This window comes from Struthio camelus, chromosome 1, assembly GCF_040807025.1.
Source record: "Struthio camelus isolate bStrCam1 chromosome 1, bStrCam1.hap1, whole genome shotgun sequence".
Lineage (NCBI taxonomy): Eukaryota > Metazoa > Chordata > Aves > Struthioniformes > Struthionidae > Struthio > Struthio camelus.
In genome coordinates, this window is record NC_090942.1 from 220,972,854 (window position 1) to 220,994,816 (window position 21,963).

The 21,963-nt window shown below is 43.0% G+C and overlaps 1 protein-coding gene across 1 annotated transcript in view; it reads right to left on the reverse strand.

Moving 5' to 3' along the window:
- ACER3 (alkaline ceramidase 3) overlaps positions 1 to 21,760 on the reverse strand; it is a 63,801-nt gene extending 42,041 nt beyond the window's left edge. The window contains exon 1 of the mRNA XM_068930714.1: positions 21,524 to 21,760. Within this exon, the coding sequence (XP_068786815.1) occupies positions 21,524 to 21,626 (103 nt within the window). The 5' untranslated portion in view covers positions 21,627 to 21,760. The remainder of the gene's footprint in view (positions 1 to 21,523) is intronic.
- Between the last annotated feature and the right edge of the window lie 203 nt (positions 21,761 to 21,963).

Consider the following 21,963-nt stretch of genomic DNA (forward strand, 5'->3'; position numbering starts at 1 on the left):
AAGGACAGTAGAAATACATTACTGTTACCCTCAGAGAGGAAAGAAGTACATTTATGCAGTAAGAAACATGACTATAAAAAGCTCAGTTAAAATAAGGACTAATAAACACGACATGCATTACAGGTTTCTCTCCTTCCTTTAAGAACACTCGCATCTTACCGTGAAACAAGAGCAAGTGAAGCGGCTACTACTTTCTAAAACAGACACCTAAGTTGTTGCAAAGTCGATGTGTCCTTGTGTCAGTAAAAAAGATGAGATTCTGAGGCTCAAAAAAATCCTTCTCCCTTTGCGCATTTTGCAGTGCACTGCATAGTCAGTTTTAGGGCACTACCCAGACTGTGCAGCTTTTTCTTTTTCCAGCGCTGCATGAAGAAAAGAGAAAAATAATTTTAAAACACAAAGCCTGTCAGACGGCATCATGAAACATGCAGTACTTGAACCATCCCTCCGGCTTTGCTTTCAAATACAAGGCGTTCTAGCTCAAGACTTTCATTTCTGGAATCATCTCAGGCAGCTCCAGTGCAGGCTACAGCTTATGACTAGAGGGGTTAGTAAAGTTAAAGAAATTCACAAAGAAAAGACTTGATTCGGGCACATTTGAGAGCATGACCATCTACCCCCTCTTTTAAAGAATGCATTTCTCTTCGAAGGATCTCCAGGCACATGAAACCAAGCACGAACCTAGTCAGGGAGGAATAACAGGAAAAGAAAGGAAGGAAAAAGGGTAGTCTTGTGGCCCAACATCATTAGATAAGGGGGAACAACAGAAGATAAAAAGGTCTTTGGAAATTAGATTTGAACTGGAGATTAACAGCTTAAAGAGAGCGGAGGATTTTAGAGCATTTTCTTAAGGGAATAAGAAACTCGTTCATAGGAGTCCTTGCTAAGATGTAAGTACTTCCTAGGGCACCTATCACAGTACTGTTACTGTCAACAAGGGGAATAAACCCGAATAAAATCCAGCAAGTTTCCATTCAATTTAGGCTATATATTATCCATCAACAAAAACTAAGTCAGAGCCCAGAGAAGGTCCAGATTTGCATCACTGTTTTTTCAAAATGCAGGCATTTTATAATTCCTCAGAAAATGCAACTGCACAAAATCAGCAGTTTTGGCCACTGACTTGCCTCTTGTGCTGCTTTTGCTTACAACTTATCATCGGGAGGACAGCACAGCGATTGGATTTTCACTTCCACCAGCCGTTTTTAATACCTTCCACTTCAGAATTCACAACAACAGCACATTGGAGTGTCAGGAAATGAAAAATCCTGTTTCCATTTGATAGTTCAGAATGACCTCGGAGGAGAAAATCGAGTCATCTCAACTGGAATTTGGCCAGGATATGAATACTAAACTCCCTATTTCTAATGAGCATACAAGCATCAATGTAAACTTCCTGTTACTCACAGAAACAGGATGCAATGTTACTCCAGGCTCAGGACTTGACTAACTCTGACTTTAGAGAGAGAGAGAAAAAAAAGACATGGGGGGGGGGGGATATTTTTTAAGTGACAAGATCTACTTCTCACATCCTGTAATTCTTCAGGTCTCCCTTCCAAATACTAAGCAAGCCTTGATTTTGTTTAGCTGGGCATTAATTGAAGTTGCAACTAAGGCAATTAAGCTGTAACTTATATTAGCCACCGTATTTTTAATAACGATATAGGGAAAAAAACTTAAGCACACAGGGAGTTAAACAATTACTGAACTGTGGAAGCTATACTGAAGAACCATAAAAACGGGTACAGATAAATAACAATTCAAATGAACTGGTTATCAGACTGACTATTAGATCTCCCGGTGTTTAAAATAAAACTAGACAGCTAAACAGCAAGTCAATGTAAATCATAAGAATTATAAAATTAAAGAGATAGCTAAAACATGGAGAAATTATATAGAGTAAACACATTACAAAGGAATAATATAGCAACCTAGCTCTGTTTTGCTCTTGGCAAATGCAGCTGAAGTGCATCATAGCATTCTATTATGAAAACATCTCCAAGGGACAAACCAGAGGGGGTTCACATAAGAGCAACCAAGAGCACTACAAAGGAAAGGAAAGTTCTTAAAAAAGGACTAAGTACCTAAATACTGGCCAGGCAGCAATTCCAAGGAAGTGACAGGGCAGCCAATAGATTTACAAGGTGTAAGCATTCAAAGAAATGGTTTGGGTGCCTGAAAAATAGCATTTCGATCAACATTAACAGATTGAAAAAAGGACAAGGGAATTTCAGGTAGACCACCTAAAAATTAGGTTTGCTTGGCAACAGCGACGTCTCCCAGAAGCAGCTATGAATCCTGGCACGGTTTCAACCGAGACTAGATAACATACTACAAGATACACCGCAAGAACAAGCTACCATGGACAAAGGAAGGAAGCAAACAGGGCATGAATACAGTGCCTCCTCCTCAATATTAGCACCAACACAAACGCATACCACCAGCACGAGCGCACTGCGCTCTAGCCGCACACATCCTAGCCCCAGCAACAACAGCTTGCTGCTCGCGATACACTGAAGCGCTGGGACAAGGCCAAAAACACTGCAGGCAGCATCTCCAGTGCAGAGCTGACAGCCAAGAAGGAGGTTTTAGTATTTAAAGTCAAGTGTCCAGCACTGGTGCTTCTAGGCTGCTTCTCCCTTGCTGGGCCATTGTTTCTCCATTTCTCCAGAATATATAATTATATGCCTCTATTCTTCTAAACAAAAATTGCACAGGTAAACCATTTAAGTGATTTAGTAGACTGGGGGAAGGGTAATGAGGCAATTTAGGGGGAAAAAAAAAAAGATTAACTGTTAAGAACACAAGTTGATTTTTATTCCCAGTGCTGGTTTATGAGAGGTTCAAACATGCTGCGTTAAGTGACATATTCTCATTTATGGCCTTACACACTTTATATTCCAGCTGCAGAATTCAGTCTGTTGGCATTCACAACACTAGTTTAGCTAATATTTTTGCAGATGCCTTTACTCTGATTACTGTATTTCATGTTACATTTGTGTTCTTCAAAACAATCAAAATGTAGAAGCTAATTAGAAGAAAAGGCTCTCAATATTCCTGACTAACAAGGCACGTACAAGAAAGCTCAGTTCAAACCTGTAAAGCGTGGGTGTATTTTCCAAAGCACAAGCCTCCCTTTGGTATGCAGGTCTTACAAAAGCACTCGTTATTAAACCGTTTCTGAATTGCCCTAGGTTACAATTAAGTCATCCCTTTCTTTTACCCTCAACTCTCTGCAAAGTGCTTTTGCTACTGTGTAGTAAAGACATCAAAAAAATTAAAACGGGAGATTGTACTAATGCTGAACTTGCCTCTTCTGTGAACTATACTAAAATAAAGAATGAAAACTAATATTATACAAGTCCAAATTTTAAGCCTTCATATATGACGTTTCCTAAGAAACTGATGCCTTTGCAATCTCTTAAACATAACATTTGTGTTCATAATGCAGTTATTTAACCTTAGATGGAGAAACATTTGTTGGTAGGCTGAGAAGTTTTTGTGTGTCCCATTCTCCCCCCCCCCACCCCAAATATACTGGTTACCTATATAGTTTCTATTACTGTAGTATTTAAGCAACCCGTCTTCAACAAATATATCCTCAAAACCCTTTGAAGAAGATGAATGGTTACAAGAGAGTGGTTGAGTCACATAAAGAAACCTGCATAAAACTGAAGCCAGGCCTTCCAAACACCAAGGTAACCCTCTAGCCACCAGATCGTCTTTCCTTGCTACAGTAAAAATGAAGTACTTAACCACATCACCTCTTGTAAATAGAGATTCAAAGTAGAAAGTACATAAGAATACGAACTGTGTGCTTTCTAGAAATATCATCTTTGTTACTAGTTCTTGTAACGTTTAGCATTATGGAGTCCTCCTCCTCCTGGCATTTGAAGAGACGCTCACAAAATGAGGAAAAGGTTTCTTAAGACCTAACATGCCAGAACTTGGATTTATGGCTCTTTTGGGGAAGGATGACTAAATTTTTTCAGAGGCATCTGTCTTCAAGTCTTTCATGAGTGCAGTCTGAGATCATGGAATCACAGAATGGTTGAGGTTGGAAGGGACCTCTGGAGATCATCTAGTCCAACCCTCCTGCTCAAGCAGGGTCAACTAGAGCAGGTTGCCCAGGACTGCGTCCAGTTTTGAGCATCTCCAAGATGCAGACTCCACAACCTCTCTGAGCAACCTGGTCTAGTGCTCAGTCAACCTAGCGGTGCAGAAGTGTTTCTTAGGTTCAAGTGGAATTTCCTGTGTTTAAGTTTGTGCCTGTTGCCTCCCATCTTTGTCACTGGGTACCACCGAGAAGAATTTGGCTCTGTCATCTTTACACCCTCACATCAGCTATTTACACACGTTGATAAGACCCCCTCTGAATCTTCTCTTCTCCAGGCTGAACAGTTCCAGCTCTCTCAGCCTCTACTCATATGACAGAAGCTCCAGTCCTTTAATCATCTTTGTGGCCCTTCGCTGGACTCACTCCACTAGGTCCATGACTTTCTTGTACAGAGATCTGCATGAGATGGTGTTCCTCAGAATGGAGTTAATAGCACAGCTTTGGAGGACAGACTACAAAGCAGCTGCTGCTGGGGAGCAGCCATGAAGTTCAGCAGATCATTATGAACACAATTGCAAAAAAAAATTCTGAGGTGACAGGCCAGGACAAAGATAGCTGCCCCAGCTGCATTAAAAAGCCATGTTCCTAATGACTTTCAAAGCCTTGTTTTGCTAATTATCTCACTGTGGCTCCAGCTATGTCTATCACACCTAGGTCTGCTCACAAGTGCAGGATACTCTGAAGCTTTAATACATGGTTTGTGGGTTTTGAAGGGACTATTCCACTACATTTAACAGTCTTACAGGAAGTCACAAAAGTGCTAGAATCTACCCTTGGCCATTTTTTTTAAGATTACAAAAAGAAATCTGGACAAACTGGATGGTGCACAGCTCCTTAATAGTATTTTTTTTTCCCAGTTCAAGGTATCCACAAGTCATTGGACTACAAGAAACAAATTTGCATTACAGTTAGCTGATATGCCATCCTGTCATCTTTGAATTTTACTTTCATGAAGTATGGGAAGCCTTATGGAAAAGAAATCATTATTTGCCTGAAAAATGTGCAGGATGATACCTCACTCAAGATGAGAGCAAGAAGATCGATCCCTTTGAAGCACACCTGGAAAGAATTCTCAAGTAAATTTAAAGTAAAAAGAGTGGACATAAGCATACCACTTGAAGTATCAATCTAGCAAGTGCACTGAAAGGAAGTGCTTACAGCTGGAAAATGCAATCAAAGTCTAAAGAGATTAGGCTGAGATGATGTAGTTAAAATATTACATGTAGTAAGCTCATTGCTGCAGGGCAGATTTGCTGCTATTACAGCCTTTACTGGAAAATAAAATAAAGTGTATTTTATATGTTATTTTAAGACAGACTGATGATCCTGAATTGGAAGGAAACAGCCAAATAAGGCGAGATTACTCTTCAGCCACTGCTAAAACTAAGCAGTGACCAATATGATGTTATGGGGATCATCCATTCACTTTTCATCTTATTTAAGGGCCTTCCAGTCCCCTTTCTTCCTCTATGTGTCACAGCTGCTGCCAGCATCCTGGTTTCATGCAAGCGTCTGCACCAACTCTGCTAAGCCTAAAGCTTTGTCCAGAGCAGAAAGCACAGCTTTCAGCAGCTGATGATTCTGAGCGACCAGAGTACATCTAGCCCAGCATTTGCTGCTCCCAGCACAGGGATAACAGCTTGAGGCAGAACATGCTGTGGGTACCACCTCAGAGGCTCTAGTAGAACTCTTCCATGCAGCATGCACTGAGATAATGACAGAAGTATATTCTGCAAGCCCAATACACTGACCAAATGGTGGGCAGCACAGAAAAATGCATCCGTGCTTTTTTCCAGGTATTTGTAGATTTAATCTGAGTAGCATTTCTTAGAAATCCAAATCTTCTGGCTTTCTTCCCTTTCTTGGTGTCACCATGGATTTCCCCCTGGGTGTCCATCATAATTAAAGTCTCTCTTACTAATAGTCCGTGTCACTCTTTTGCAGTTTGGCCCACTTGGATGGTAGGAATATAAAGTGGAGAAGCTATTTGACAAATACAAAATGAGGCACACAGGGATAACCAAACCTGTCAGCAACCACAGTTTTATGCAGATATACAGCAGCTGTTTGAACATTGGTTGGTGACATGCCCTCTTACCGGCAATACTAGTAGCAACTTCCTACTTCAACTAACTTTCTCTTTTTCACATGACTCCTTTTAACTAAAAACCTAGGGTCACCCAGAACATGTGATGAAAGAAAGGCATCTGATCTGAGTAATGACTTTGGTGCTTCTCTTTCACTCCTCAAAATCCAATGTCCAGCAAGAACTTTCAACTGCACCGAATTCACTAAACCTAGATTTGAGAGTTGGGGCTTCTAGTCTGCAATTTCTAATCTCAACTCTATTTTTCCTCTTCAGTCATTCTCTAAATGCCATTTCAAGACAATGTTATTGTTCTTGCTTGAAAAAGAAAAAAACATTTCTGGCACTTGCCTACTAGCCCACAAACTTTGGCAAAAGCTCTTTAGCTATACAGGGAATGAACCTTCTTCTACACAAAGACAGCAAGAGCAAAGACCAAATCCTAAGTATTTCACAATCTAAACCAAATACAGGAAGATATACAGCACACTGAAAGTTCGAGCTTTAAACATCACATTTTGTTATAAATAAAACTTAGGAGAGTACCTAAACAGTTCACATGGTGGGTGGCAGAAGTAAGTTATGTTATGAAATAGCTGAAAACTGAATACGCAGCAAACAGCTCCCAGCACAAATGGTGGCCTAAAGACTGGTAAAGGAAACTTTCAGAGAATAGGTTTGAGACTTAATGTAGAGGAAGCATGATAAAAGCAGAAAATATGAATTAATACAACAGGCATAAGGAAATCAGCATGCAAGGGTTTAATGGCAGGAAAAAGAATCGAAGAGCTTGGAAGGGAATACATTTAAAAAGAAGTATTTCTCTGCAGCCTAGAACAGAGAAAGATTAAAAAAAAAAACATGAGAAAAATGACATGGAGACGGACTCAGAATTTCAGCATTAAACAACTGTGCTGACATTAGACATTGTGCTGAAGACAATATTCAGAGAGGCCTCAAAGAAACATAAAACTTGGGCCTTTAAAGATTTAACAGCCACTAAGTCCCAAACCTGGGAGTGAAAAGTAACTGTGATATCGCAGATTGCAAGTCTCAGCAATTTGCTTAAGAAAATAAAAACAACATCTGCTGTATGATTTCATTACCGCAGTGCATTTCTCTGCTACTTTCCAAAGCACCTACACAATTTAGTTGAGTTTATTCTTGTTAGACAGTCCACTCACCAATTTGAAAGAGGTGCAAGTAATACGAGCTGGCAAGGCTTACCTGTTTTTTCACTTTGCTACTTGTAAAGAAAGCCATGAACTCCGGTATTACTGCTGCTTCTAGTTGCAGCTTTATGGAGATGGCATTAAACTGTACCCACCTGCAGAAGCCAGACCTGCAGGCACAGGTGGCTATGAACAAAAGTGCATTGCCAGCCTTCTTTCTAAACTTCTGTAACCAAATTGAAAGATTAAAAAAAAAAAGTTTTACTTCTCCAGTTTTCTGGACTGTTTATTGATGCAATGGTCAGCACATTGCATACGCTTAGTCCTCTCTGCTTATATGGGTCCTTCCCACAACTGTGGAAAAGACTTGGGGAAAATAAAACAAAACAACATCAAACAAACAAACAAAAACAAAGGAAAAAAAGATGAAGGCAAGATTTTTCCACTCACAAGCCAAATATGACCTGGAGCAGCTCTGAGTTTATATACATATATGAAAGTCTACAAGATTTAAAGTCTAAAAAGAACGGTATCCTGTGGAAGGAATGTAGGGGCTATCTAAAGAAATATGTCCTGAAACTCTTCTCTATCTGAGTGTAACACTCCACAGAGCAGGCACCTCACCCTGCTTGCTGCAGTCCAGAGCCACCACTAGACCTGGCAATCACTGGCAGGAGAAAAGCACTGGAAACTCCCTCCAGGAGCAACCATGTCTCAAATGAAAATCATGCAAATATGCCCTTTCTTACATAGCAAAATTTGTTAACTATACGTAGATGAAAAAAGACACCTATTTTACTTAGCAGAACAAACGTAAATTCCACGTTGCGACAACAAACTCAGTTCTTTGGGTCATTTCATCTCCCTGTGGTAGATGACCCTTTTGTCTTCAGAGAAACTCAGATCTGCAGATCCCATTTCTCAAAGACGACATACAAGTATTTCTTCAGATATTCTTCGTTTTCTTCACAGTAAGGTCAAAATACCCATTAGAAGGGATCACAGCAGCCTGCTTTCCAGTTGAGAAGCAGGCCTCTGGTGTTGACTAGGGAAGACGGAAAAAAACTGAAGAATAAATGACACATCCAGCACAGGGGACAGAAATACTCTGTCCCAGGATTGTCAGTGCTCCAAAGGATTACTTCTAATGCTAAACCACGCTACAATAGCTGTCCAGACTATGTCTTTGATCTAATATTGCATCTGACTCCTGGATGCTGGATCTTGTCCAAATGAAAATCATCATCCAACTGGAATTAGCAGTTACAGAAAATCCAGCCTACAGGGTAGCAGCATCTTGAACCTCTGCTGTGAAGACTGAGTTCAGAGAGTTCAGTATGAATCAGAGAGCTTCCAAGGTCATATTTTATGACCACAAGGTTGATACCTTAAAATCCTACTAGTGCTGGAATTCAAACAGAACATTCTCAGGTGTCCTGTGCCAAACACCCATGACTCACAGAAAAGCAGATGTGAAGGAAGTAACCGAGGGAGAGGCATGGCTGCTGCGTGTTACGTACACTGTCCTGGCTTCACTCACCCACCCTATGCGAACTGTTAGCGGCAGGCAGCTGTCCAGCTTCCCTCTGGTACCACTTCTTTTTCTAATTCTGACTGAGTCTTCCCTCCTCTCCAAACCTCAAAGTCAAATCTCAAACTACTGGGCTGAACTTTGTACAGCAGAACCAGTCAACACTCTTGTCCCCTTCTCCAGCTCCTCTGATTAGAGAGCAGAATCAAGGCAAACTTGCCTGTACTAAGCTACAAGAGAGAACGTCCTCCGCTCATAGAACCAACGTGAGATCCTTTAAGAGACACTGACCCCGTACAGATCATTCCTGGGTCACTCCTGGAAGCTAGCGGGACATTTGGTTGTGTAAACAAGTTCAAAGGGAAAGTGGTGCGGAGGCATAATCTCTTCCCAGTAAAATCAAAAGAAAATAGAATAATAAAATAAACTCAGTTACTGGGACACAGCTGGGAAACAAATACACTGCTGAACGTTAATCTCAATTCTGAAATAAAGTTTGGAATTTCCTTCAGGAAAGTTCTGCAATTTGGAGAGCAGCCTGAGTCACCAGTTCTGGAAAGGGAAAGAATTGGAGAGGAACCTCACACTGCTAGGGGGGCACAAAGGGTGCACAAACAATAGAGAGGGCTCGTTCTGCTTCCTAAGCTCCTAACAGACTGAAGTACTTACTCTGCTGGAAATCTATGGACCTTACTGCAAGGGAGATAACAATGATTCTGCAGAGGCTGCTTGCATCGATCACTGAGTAAATGCTAGTTTTTCAGCCACTGATCATATTGCATATGCAGCATACTTCAAGTAAATTAACTGGGAAAAAAAGAAACACAGAAAAAAAGTTTGATCGGATACTTTAGGTTTTTCAGATAGCACCAAAAAAACCAAACAAGCATACAAAAAATAGGATATATCACACTTGCCTTTTTGGTTAGATAAAGGAGTCCATGTATGAAACTGTACATCTCAATGGTGCTCAGCAAAATAATCACTGCAACTCTACTCATAGCTTGCCTACACGGGGATTTTCAGATATTCAAATCAATTAATGGCAAAAGACCAATACTAAAGTAGTGTTTCTCTGGTTTTTGAGCTGTAACATTCTCTAGGACTTCTCTCTTGCTGACACCTTACTTCTTTCTTTGTGATGCTTCTGCAACCACAGAATAACCAAGCACCTTTAATTCATGCAGCAGCTCGGCTCCTTCACTAAGGGATTGAAAAACGGTTGTAATTACTGAGGCAGGTGGAAAGAGTCCCACACCTAGAAAATTCAAAGGTAGTTAGCTGTTAAACACTTGTAAGTCACCACAAAAAATAAAAATTATTCTTGATTCTCCCCTAGTATTATAAATTTATGATATATGTTTTGAGTTAAAAGAACACTTAGGATTTTCCTAATCTTTCATGATCCATGAACCTTGCCACGATCCCCTTTAGGCTTTTGAGCTAGTCAGAGAAACATTAAAGCATGCTAGCACTTGCACTCATTACAAGATAAAACGACCATGTACTGCTGAGCTGCTGGGGTCGGACAGAATTCCCAGAGTTCCTTTTAACATTTTTGGAGTGACCATTAAATCTTTGTTTTGTTTAAAAAGCATCTTCCCTGCTGTTCTGCGAAAGACTCAAGCAAATAAGGAGAACGCATTACACAAACAGCAGTTTCAAACAAAAAAATAAAAACACCGAATAGACTAAATACACTTTTGTCTTTCAATTATGACAACTGTAGTTTTCACCTGTGGCTAAAGACTCATTTAAAGGCATTTAAAAGGCAGCAGCATTATCTTACCATAATATGCATATTTTTATATATTCTGCAAATTCGTATCATGTAGTTCATAAGCTTCTCTGCCTTAGTTCGCACATAGCAAAATCAAAATGTACAAATGCCACTGCTCTGTTAACACTTGGAATGGCAGATGTCAAATTGCCAGCTGTACAAGAACTGAGTATGGAGCACTAATTATAGTGTAATCAAATGTTTTGTTAAAGCATAGTTAAGAATTTTATTGTCACTTAATAACTACGCAAGTATTGGTAGATAAACACACATGCAGTGAATTACCAAAGCATTCATCAAGTCTTAAGCACATCAGTAATGTGATGAATAAATAAGAACTAGCTGACTGGGCAAAAGTGGACTTTCTAAAAGCCTTTTGACCCTATCTTTCCATGAAATTATTGGGAAAAACAGAAAACTAAGCTGTCAGGAGGTAAAAGGTAGAGCTGCGTCACGGATTACAAACTCGCAGAGACAAAAAAAGAAGGATTAAAAAATTCATTCATGGCAGCAAAAGGCATCAGAACAGTGTTACAAGTTTATCTGACGCCTTAAAACAAGTACATCCATTTATGCCCTAGGAAGGGAAGCAAAAATAACGCAGTAACAATTGCCAGTGACTCAAAGTTATTTCAAATTATTAAATAGAGGAGAAAGCGTGACAGTAGAGACCATCTGCCTGCCTTATGAGTTTACTTCCACTACGTTACTCTTTGAAGAAAGGAACCCTTCTATCAACTTTTTTTCTCTCCACAGCACAAAGAGCAAGAGAGAAGTGTCATCCTAGACAGCATCCCACAGCTGAGCACCATTCTATATACTCCATTTGACTTTACAGTACCATCAATTGGCTTACTTTTCCCTTCACCTTTTTGTCTGTGCTGCTCTCTAAGGTGAGGGAGCTTCCCTGAAGGAGCCCGAAAAAATTTAGAAAGGAAACCTGTGACGTGGCTTCCTGCAATTAGGTCGTTAAAGTTACACACGCAAATCCCTTTCAGCCTTAAAAACCTGTGAGAGTGTGGCATTGCCGTTGTTTAAAATCCCAGCCAAGAACTCATCTGTCATGAGGACTTTATATAATTTAGCCATAGCTAAATTACAGTTGGCCTGATGACACCCAATTAATCCTGATGAGTCTTCCTTCACCCACCACTTCATTACTGAGAGAACAGACAGATAAAATATACTGTAAGAAGCTAGAGAGAGTTGGCTTTTTTTTCTTTTTTTAATTTGCATGGATAATACCTAGCCCAAGAATCTCTGTCCCTTTTCCAAAGCTACTGACAAAAGAATACAGCTGGATGTCCATGAGGAAAGGGTGACAGTGTATACGTGGCAGTCAGAATTCAATGCTAATGACATTATTCTAACTTTAAGTACATTTTGCAAATTGGTAAGTTCAAAAGTAATGGTCCCCAGGCACAACAGAGATGCAGGTATCTTTGTTGACAGCTCAGTGAACATTGCCTTTTTTGAGTGCTGCTAAGAAAACAATATTTGTATGTTGTTGTTTGCAACATAGAGAATGTTCTGATGGCACCCTGCTCGTTAATGAGATGTCTCTCATCTAACAATAAAGGTAACAGTCATCTTATTTCAATATACTCATAACAACAATAGGAAGAATTTAAGAAAGATCAACAAAAGTGACTAGAAACATGGGCAGAGTCTCACAATCTGCTTTTTTTCTAAATAAGGATCCCAAAAGAAAAGCACCGTTACAGTGTTCTGGTAGAAAGATATTCAATAAAAATAAAAAATAGTGGATTTCATATTGGTAATACAAAATACCTTTTTTTATATGAAGGTAGCAAAACATCATGTCACAGAATCAGAGGCCAAGAAAGAAATAATTTCTACCAATTCCCTGGGAAGCCTGAAGCCACGTTCCAGATGTTTTCTGCCGTAAATGCCAACATAAGAACCTACTATCTCAAAAGCAGGCATGCTGTAGATGGTGCATATTACTCAAGGACAACAATAGCTCAAGGCAACATTTCATATACTTGAAAACATCGGTAAAGTATGATCTGCACTCAAACACATCACTAAGTTCATAAAATCAACAAATCCCCTGGCTGTGAATTATAAAGCTCTCAGGTACCGAAGAGGGTTTCTTTGAACTCAAAGTGTTTGTTTAAAATGACACTATCCGCAGCATTTCCAACAAAGGAAATATATGAAGGTTAGTTATACTCATTCCTCATATTCTACAAGACAACCTTTCTTACCGTCATAACAGTGGATGAAAGAAGGGTAAGCAACTTGTCATGGACTTTCAAATCAAAATAGACCCCAGAAACTGAACGTCACACGGGCTAAACTGACCTGAAGCATGACCCCTTTTAAAATAAGGGGTGCTCTGTAACATTTAGGCTCTTAGTGTTTTAACAATAGCACTTATATTTGACCTTGTTCTGTTTGCTTAGGTGGGAGGGTAGGGTTTTCTTTATTATTATTTTGCTAATATTGGTATACAAGAGTAACTCAGTACAAAGGCACTGGGAGCTGAAAAAGACTAGTTCAAAACAAATGCATCTGTACTGCTTGCCCTCCAGCCCATAAGGAGTCAAAACAAAACTCCTGAGAAAGCCTGAAGAATAAACTACTATACCACACGACAGATTTGATCAGTGAGTGTTAACGGTGGTAACCGACACTTGGAATACACACAGGTAGAAGATACCACTCTGGAGTAAGGTTATTAGATGTTTATTACCTTGACATCCCCCAACTGCAAGGGGAACGCCAGGAACCTTGCGGGGAAGCGATCAGGCTCTCCCAGGCACCGCAAAGCATCGGCCCGTGGCAAGGCTTGGCGGGGCATGGGTTTAAGGTGAACTGACAGGCTACAACGCAGGGTACTGCGCATGTGCTACAGATAAAAAGGCAAGCTGTGATTCTTCAGGTATACATATAACAAAGGAAGCCGTAATTCTTTAGGTATAAAGATAACAAGGGAAGCTCTTATTCTTTAGGTATATATAAGTCCAGACTGACACCTACATGGTGCAAGTCTAAAGGCTGCAACCTGCTGTTTCTCATGGATTCTGCACACCAAGTGTTTTGGCAGCTGGAATACCTGATCGGCCAGCGTGCTCCTATCTCCTCACCAGTCTTCTGCTGTTTATCCACTACACTGCTCCCCATGACTCATTCTTACTCTCTCTTACTCTTCCAGCTGGTAGATCCATGGTTTTGATGGCGTTCGCCAAAATACACTAGCATACTGGATGATACAGGAGGTACCTACATAAACGCATATCAGAGTTAAATTTAATGCAAGCATTGCTTGTACTATCTTCCTGACCCAGCCAGCCAATCAGAACAGGCAGCCAAGCTACCAAGTCCCACCAGTACTCTGCTTTAGAGAGAAGGCCAAGCTGTGGAGGTGAGTTATGTGTTGTTCAGTAAGTTTGCTATTGTCAGAGATACTGAAAGAACACATGCCTTCAAATTCCGCACATCCATGATTATGTCGCAGTAGTAGGTAGTCGATGGCCAATCTATTTTGTAACACTCCTCTACGTACCTCTCCTTGTTCTTCATTCAAAACTGCAATTAGAGCGGAGGTTAGGTTTATTGATTTAGCTAACACGCAAGCAATTTTGACTCGGGCACGGTAGCTATGCCCTATCATAGTGGGTGCTCCTGCAATGGAGATAGTGAGGGCCAAAGCCTCAGCATCTGAGAATAAGGTTGGATCTGAGAATAAGATGTGGATCACAGGTAGGTGGGATTGGCAGGGTCTCTCACCTGGCTCGCCATTTCTGAGGTGAGGGACTGGGTAAAAGTATAAGGCGCCCATGTTGCAAGGTCCACCCGTACTGTTCATGGGCCCATAAGTATAAGTGGCAATTCCACAGAGTAGGAACCACCCAGGAGGTAAGAGCAAATGGACATAAACATAACTAACATCAGCAATGGGATTACATTGCAATATATAGCTTGCATGATTCATACGACATAAAGGACAATTGTATGTGGCTGACCCATCTGTGAACCATGCCTTTTCTTTCTGTTCAAAGGATAATTTTGCATAATTGGGTGCATCCTGTGTAGTTGGGCCGGGGGCCTCCATGTTCAGCTGCTTCCATCACTCCAAGGCTGGCATAAAGGTAACTGCCCCCAAGAGTAAGGCATGAGTTGCGCTGATAGCAGGCTTACCTGTCAGCATTCGCTGCCACAGACAGTGCTTCCATTTAAAATGCGTTGCTGCCTGGGCTACAGTGGCATGGGCCTGCGTGGACTGGTCCTCTATCCAAGCTTGCAGGGGTATAGGTGTACGCATCCTGACAGGGGCCGACCCAGTTATACGTTCCATATCCTGAAGGGCCCACGCTACCACCAAAATTTGGCACTCTAGAGGAGCGTACTGAGTCTCCGCACCTCGCGAGGTGTGTGACTGGTAACCTACAGGCTCTTTTTGCTTTTCCCCTGCTTGTTGCCAAAGACCCCAGGACGCTGCGTCCTGATGCAGGGTCACTTCTAGTTCAAAGGGTAAATCCCTCCGAGGTGCCCTTAAATAGGTGTGCTGCAGGATTGTCTCCTTACAAATCAAAAGCTGTCTAATGTTCTGGCTTCCAAAACCAGATGATGGCCTTCCGAATTAGCGCTTGCAAAGGATGCATAAGCTTAGCTAAATGAGGAGTAAACGTTCACCAGTACCTCAACAAACCAAGGAATGATTGTAGTTGCCCCACGTTTTGAGGTGCTGGATAAAGGCAAATCGTATCCCATACTTTGGTCGGTATTTTTCTATTCGGCCAAGGCCACACTACTCCCAGGACTACTTCTTCTGCTGATGGTCCTTGAATTTTGTCAGGAATAATAGACCATCCCATTTCAGTGAGGTGCTGCATCAAGCAACCCAAGTTTTGCTGTACCAGGGCTATATCACCACCTAATATCATGATACATCTCCTTCAAAGGGAACCCTCTGTAAATCTGCCACCACCATCTGATGACAAACGGTTGGGTTGTGTTTGTACCCCGGAGTAGCAGTTGGAAAGTATATTGCATAGCATGCCAAGTGAATGCAAATTGGTCTTGGCTGTCAGGGTGAATATTAATGGAAAAGGAAGCATTAGCCAAATCTATAACCACACGATATGGCATCTGTGCAGTTATAATAGTTTCCATAATGCTCACCATATTTGGAACAGCCACAGTAAGGGGAGGCCCTGCTTTGTTCAACGCTCAGTAGTCCACTGTCATACGCCACATACCGTCCTTTTTCCACACTGGTCATATGAGGCTGTTAAAAGGACTCATTGCCTGTCATACAATATCAACTTCCAACATAGTATTAATTGTAGCAGTGATTTCCTGCTTTCCCAGGGATGAGATACTGTTGTTGTGTAAAGGTGTACTGTGGCACTGCAATTGCACTGGGTCCCACTTAGGGTGACCTCTAAGAATGGGCTTCGCTACAGTTACTGTTCAAATATAAGTTGGCCGCCCAAACAGAAAGGTCCCCACTCAGTATGCACTAGTTGTCCCAACAATATGTCGGTGCCCAAAATATATTCTTGTATTGGGGTGACAAGTACCATGGTAGAAAAGTGGGGGGGCCTTTCCTTTGGCTAGCTGCTCTTTTATTAGTGTTGCCCCTAACTTCTGCACCTCCTAAATTGGGACCCTGCTGTCTGTAGGAGCGCAGTTGCTACTGTAGTTACTTGCACTCCTCTGTCTATAAGCACCATTATATGCTGTTCCCCTCCCTGTGGCCAGTGAATAGTAAATGGAACATACAGGGACGGTCCCCTGTGTGATATGATTGAATTTCCACATTTCGTGCTGCCGCAGGAGACCCGCCTCCGAGTCACTAATGGGCTTTGGGTAATTTCCACTGTTGCGATGAGAGGGGTGCTGACAGGGTTTCCGGTGGCTGGACAGCTGAAGTCTTTAACGGCTGTACTGTTCGTGTATTGGGAGATAATTGTTGTCAGAGGCGGAAAAGCTCCGTAGCTGGCAACCCGTTAATCTCCTCTTGGGGAATCCCCGGAACGCAACAAATCATTCCACACTGTTCGTCTCGTAATTTTCCTTGTATTTGTCCCTGTATTTTTCACTTTATTTTTCTGTCCCATAACGGGGCAGGCCCCCTTATTGGATTCCACTACTTTTTCTAATTCCATTAATGTAGTTACTAACTCCCCAATGGTGCCGTCTGCAGCTGTCACCACCCCCAGCAATGAAGCTTTAAGTTGGGGCAGCGCCAATTGCACAAAAGCGGCACGGATAGTTTTCTGCACACGGATGTGGTCAGGATCTATTACTCCCATGACCACTACCCATGCTGCACCTAATTGCCTGAGGGCATTAATGCCTTCTGCCACGGTCTTCCACGGGGTACCAGGGCTTCTAATTCCCCAGTGGATGGGTACTCTTCCTGAATGGCTGCAGACAGCCATTGGAAGAGAAGAGGCGCTTCAGTTTCCCTTCCATCACTACCTTGCAGGATTTGAATACCTGTGAGTGCTTTCTGAACATCAGGATCAGTAGTTAGCCCTCCCATTTGATTAAGTTTGGATTTTAACAGGCTAACTGCATTTCCCCCATTATCCCAAACACGCACAAACCATGCTAGTAACAGTTCTCCAGATTGATGTTTACAATTTTGCAATAAATCCTGTATTTCACTAGTACAGAATGTGCAATACATATCTTGTCGAATATGATTCTGATGGTGGTTGGTACCGTCAGTTTCCAGGTGCATTTCTAGCACCAATCAAGCCTCAGCGGCAGGGATGTTATACGCTTCCTCCCCCTCCAAATCACTAGACGTATCCCAGATGTTGCCATCTCATTTCTGAAGATGGCAGTCAGGCTGACTCATAATTGCTTGAACTTGAACCGCTGTGGCAGGCAGTCGGTCAGCTTGGGAGCGCTTTCGATTTGTAATGCGGGGCCACAAGATTTTCACAATTTCATGCTAGCAGTTTAGCTCGATCAGACTGGGTCACCACCACCTCTGAGGCAATGATTTTTGTATCTTTGTATCTTTCAAACATGCACACTCTCACTTTTACATGCTGCTGTAGATGTGAACATTCAGCATCCAAGGCACGGAGCCTTAGGCACGGATCCACCCCAACTCCCCTGCAGCTTTCTATTCTGCCCCTGTAAGCCGATTTAATCATAGCTTTTGCAGCAGTGTTTCCACACTACGTGGCGTGGCTACTGGCATCCGCTACCTCCAGCCAATTGGCAGGTGCTGCCAAACCCACCAGAAACTGCGCAACTGGCCCCCATTGCTCTGTTGCAGGCCATCCTGGTCTGCACTGCAGGGTACTCCCTGACACATCCAATTTCGCCCAAAGGGGCATTCTCCTCTGCGTACCCTGTGGACTACGTCACGTGTTAACAGACGCTTGGAATACAGAGGTAGAAGGCATCACTCTGGAGTAAGGTTATTAGATGTTTATTACCCTGACATCCCCCAGCTGCAAGGGGAACGCCAGGAACCTTGCGGGGAAGCGATCAGGCTCTCCCAGGCACCGCAAAGCATCGGCCCGTGGCGAGGTTTGGCGGGGCATGGGTTTAAGGTGAATTGACAGGCTACAACACGGGGTATGCACTACAGATAACATGGGAAGCTCTAATTCTTTAGGCATATACAAATCCAGACTGATACCTACGTGGTGCAAGCCTAAAGGCTGCAACCTGCTGTTTCTCATGGATTTTGCACACTAAGTGTTTTGGCAGTTGCAATAATTGATCGGTCAGTGTGCTCCTATCTCCTTGCCAATCTTCTGCTGTTTACTCACCACCGTGAGGGATAAGAGTCATTTTAGGGCCTAACACACTTAAGCTGGTAAAATAATTCTTTTCAACAGGTTTTCAGTTTCAATTGGTTTAATGTTCGACAAAAAGATGTAGAGCAGTTAGTCATCCATCACCACGAGGGAGGAAAACTGACTAAGTGAAGATTCAGAAAGGCAAAAAAGGGCATTTTTCATTATTAAAAACATGAATCTTTGAGTATGAATCATTGTGTTTGGGGTACATCAAGAGAGAATGCAAATATCAAGTACTATAGAAAAAACACTGTAACATGTTACCTCACGTCCACATCTCTGAATACATGCATTTGATTAGCTGCCACCATTTACTAATTCTTCAGAGAATGAATGGCAAAGAACTGCACGTAGGCTTCTGGAACACAATGTAGCAATTTGTACTTAAATTAGCATATTAAAAACAAATTGTTAAATGGCAGGAAGACTTAATTTGCATGACAAGCTTTCAGTTTGGCTTCTCAGGATGCTTTAGAAACCTAAGGAAAATATAATATTTGACTTGGACCTACCAGTATCTTTCAAGCTTCAGGCCTCCAACTGTTCCTTATATATTATTTGCAATAAACATTTAATCAAAAAGATTAAAAATACCATCACTATAGCTGTAACCAAGAGAGTGAGAAGTTCAAAACTGATTTTCACTTTTCTATAAATTACAGAACACTTAAAATAGGCTGCATATGAATTTTAAAAACAGTATCAACCGCAATATCAAACATTCCCATTATGAGAACTTTGAGAGAGGTAAGAAAACCATTTTTCTACTTTCTGGTTTGTTTACTTTCTGCATTTGAATATTTGATGGAGGAGGCTATAAAGGCAGAGCAACCGGCAGAAGACAGCTGGGTCGTGCACTAACCCCGAACAGACTTTCAGCTCTTCTGTTAAACTAACCACATTTCAGAGTAACCCTTCTCTCTGACCTTCTAAAATAATAAACATCAAATTCAGTATTTTAGAGAAAGCTAGGAAAGACCTCTTGGTTGTTTTATGAAAGATATGTTGCCAATCCATTTGTGCTAACTAAGTTTTAAGTGCAGGGGGTTCATATCCTCAGAAAAAAAGATTTTTACTTCCCCTGACCCCTACAGTCCAGTTTTATCATTATTAATCTAAACTATCTTAACATCACCATCGAAATTACGTAGTGTTATATAAATAAAGTGGCCCTATGTACTGTTTTGCTTTTCAAACCTGGACCATTTGAATGCTCTGATTTAAAGCACAACCCTTACACAGAACTGCTTCAGCGCAACTGAAGGAATGACAAACCATGGTTCCAAACACTAAAACCTTGAGGGGCGACCAGAACTCTTAAAACAGCTTTTTCATTGTGGAAAACATCCCATGTAATTAATCCCTTATTCTTCAGAATAAACACCTTTCTACCTTGCACCTTTAATTTAATCCTCGTTTTCTTTCTCCTGCATGATCTAGAAGACGACGAAACCTATCAATTCACCTGTCCAACAATGCAGGGATTATTTCAAAATTTACATGCACGCACTATCAGTCAAATTTATTTTTACATAAGGGAAGTAAGAGACCTTCCTCTTCCCTATGCAGATTGTTTCACAAATTACTTTCTACCATGAGCAAAGCATAAAAATATATGCCCTACAAAATTGTCATTCTATTTAAAAATATCTAAGTGTGGCCCTTTTTCGAATATTAAGTTTTGTTCCTTTTTAAACGGGTCCGCCTCTTTCAGCCATATATCTACATATCAACTTCCTTCCCCTTCCCTCCCCCCCCCCACCGTCTATGCTACTCCTATTCAACTCCTGTACTCCTTCCCATTCCCACACTGCGAAACCTCTTTCACAACCATTCATTTTGGTCCTTCACCCATGTCACTGTTTGCAATCAGAAGTCACAGCCCAGAACCTTCCAGCTCCTGGATGCCAAGCTCTCCAAAAGCGCTGCTGAAGCAGCCCAGCTATGCAAGCGGCCTTTTCGGATTGCCCCCTCCAAGCGCTCGAGGGGAGAATAACCTGTTCACTTTCCGACGAGCCTCCCAGAGTCTTAACATTTCAAAAACAGCTTCTTTATGTGCCTGAAAGCTCTTGGAGGACAGGGTGTCTGAGAGGGCAGCACATAACTACAGCCACTGCACCCTGTAAAGTCACTGCCCAGAGCACAGAAATACTTCATTTTGCAGCAAAACATCAGTGACAGAGGACTGGGATTTACCCAGTACCGTAATATACTGTATCTGATGACTACCTCAAGCCCTGGCTGAGGCTTCACTTGAAGCATCTTCTCCTTTTCCTAAAAGATGCTTGAATACTTCCCAATTCCCAGCTGAGACTTGAACAACAGAGTTCTGAGAGCCGAACACGGGCCTGCTCTCGGGCTGTCTCAGAGCTACCCCGACAGAGCAGGCCCATCACTTGCCACACGACGACTCGGCCAAGGCCAACGGCGGCCATGCCATCTCTCCCCTACGCCGATCTCTTCCCACTCATCAGATCTGAACCGCGCTCCGGGGACACCGGCGCTCAGCTCGACCCGCTGGGGCCGGCCAGTCCTTCCCGCCTCCCCGCGAGGGGAGCCGAGCCGTGGGGCCGCGTCGCCTCGCGGCGTGACGCCCCAAGAAACCTCGGCGAAAACTCCTTCTTTCCCCCCTCATAACCCTTGTGAAGCCCCTAGTCGCAGTGCCAAGCGCCCCAATCCCGCCTCGGCCGCCCCAGGGGCCCTTCCCGCTCTCCCGCGCCACTGCCATGGCGCGGGGCACAAGAGGGCCTAACCTTCCTGGGGGGGGGGGGGGGGGAGATTTTCCTGGGGGGGGGGAAGATTTTGGGGCAAAAAAAGGGTAAAAAAAAAATAACAAACAACTTTCACCTGCCAGGGCTAGCTGAGGGCAGAGGGGCTCCCAGGCCCTATTTGCTCCCCTCACGAAAGAGGGGAGTATGGGGGGGGGGGGGAGAGCGTCTCCGCTGCGGGGCCCAGGGGCGAGGGCAGCAACCCCCGGCGAGGGGCCACCACGGTGCCCGCCGGGGGCCCGAGAGGGGGCCGCGGCCGCCACTCACAGAACTCGGCGATGTGGTAGGAGACGGCGTAGTTCTCCTCGCACCACTCCAAGGTGGAGGTCGGTGGGCCCCAATAACCCTCCCGGTCAGCGGCCGGAGCCATCGCGCCGTCCGCTCCAGGCCACAACGACGAGACGAAGCCGGCGAGTAAAGGGAAAGGGAGGGGAAAGGAAGGGAAAGGGGAGGGACGGAGGCGCCGAGCCCCGGCGGCCGTGGCGAGCGGGCGGGGGCCGCTCCGGGCCCGCCCGGCCGGGGGAGGAGCCGCCGCCCTGGGAGCGGAGCCCGCGCGTTGCCATGGCGACGGGCTGCGGCCTAGCCCCGGCCTGGCCGCGAGGCGGGCGGGGATGGTTTTTTGGAGGACAAACATGAATAAAAAAGGCCTCTTTTTTTTTTTTTTTTTGGAGAAGGGAATTGGAGGGAAAAACATAGGCACGGTTCAG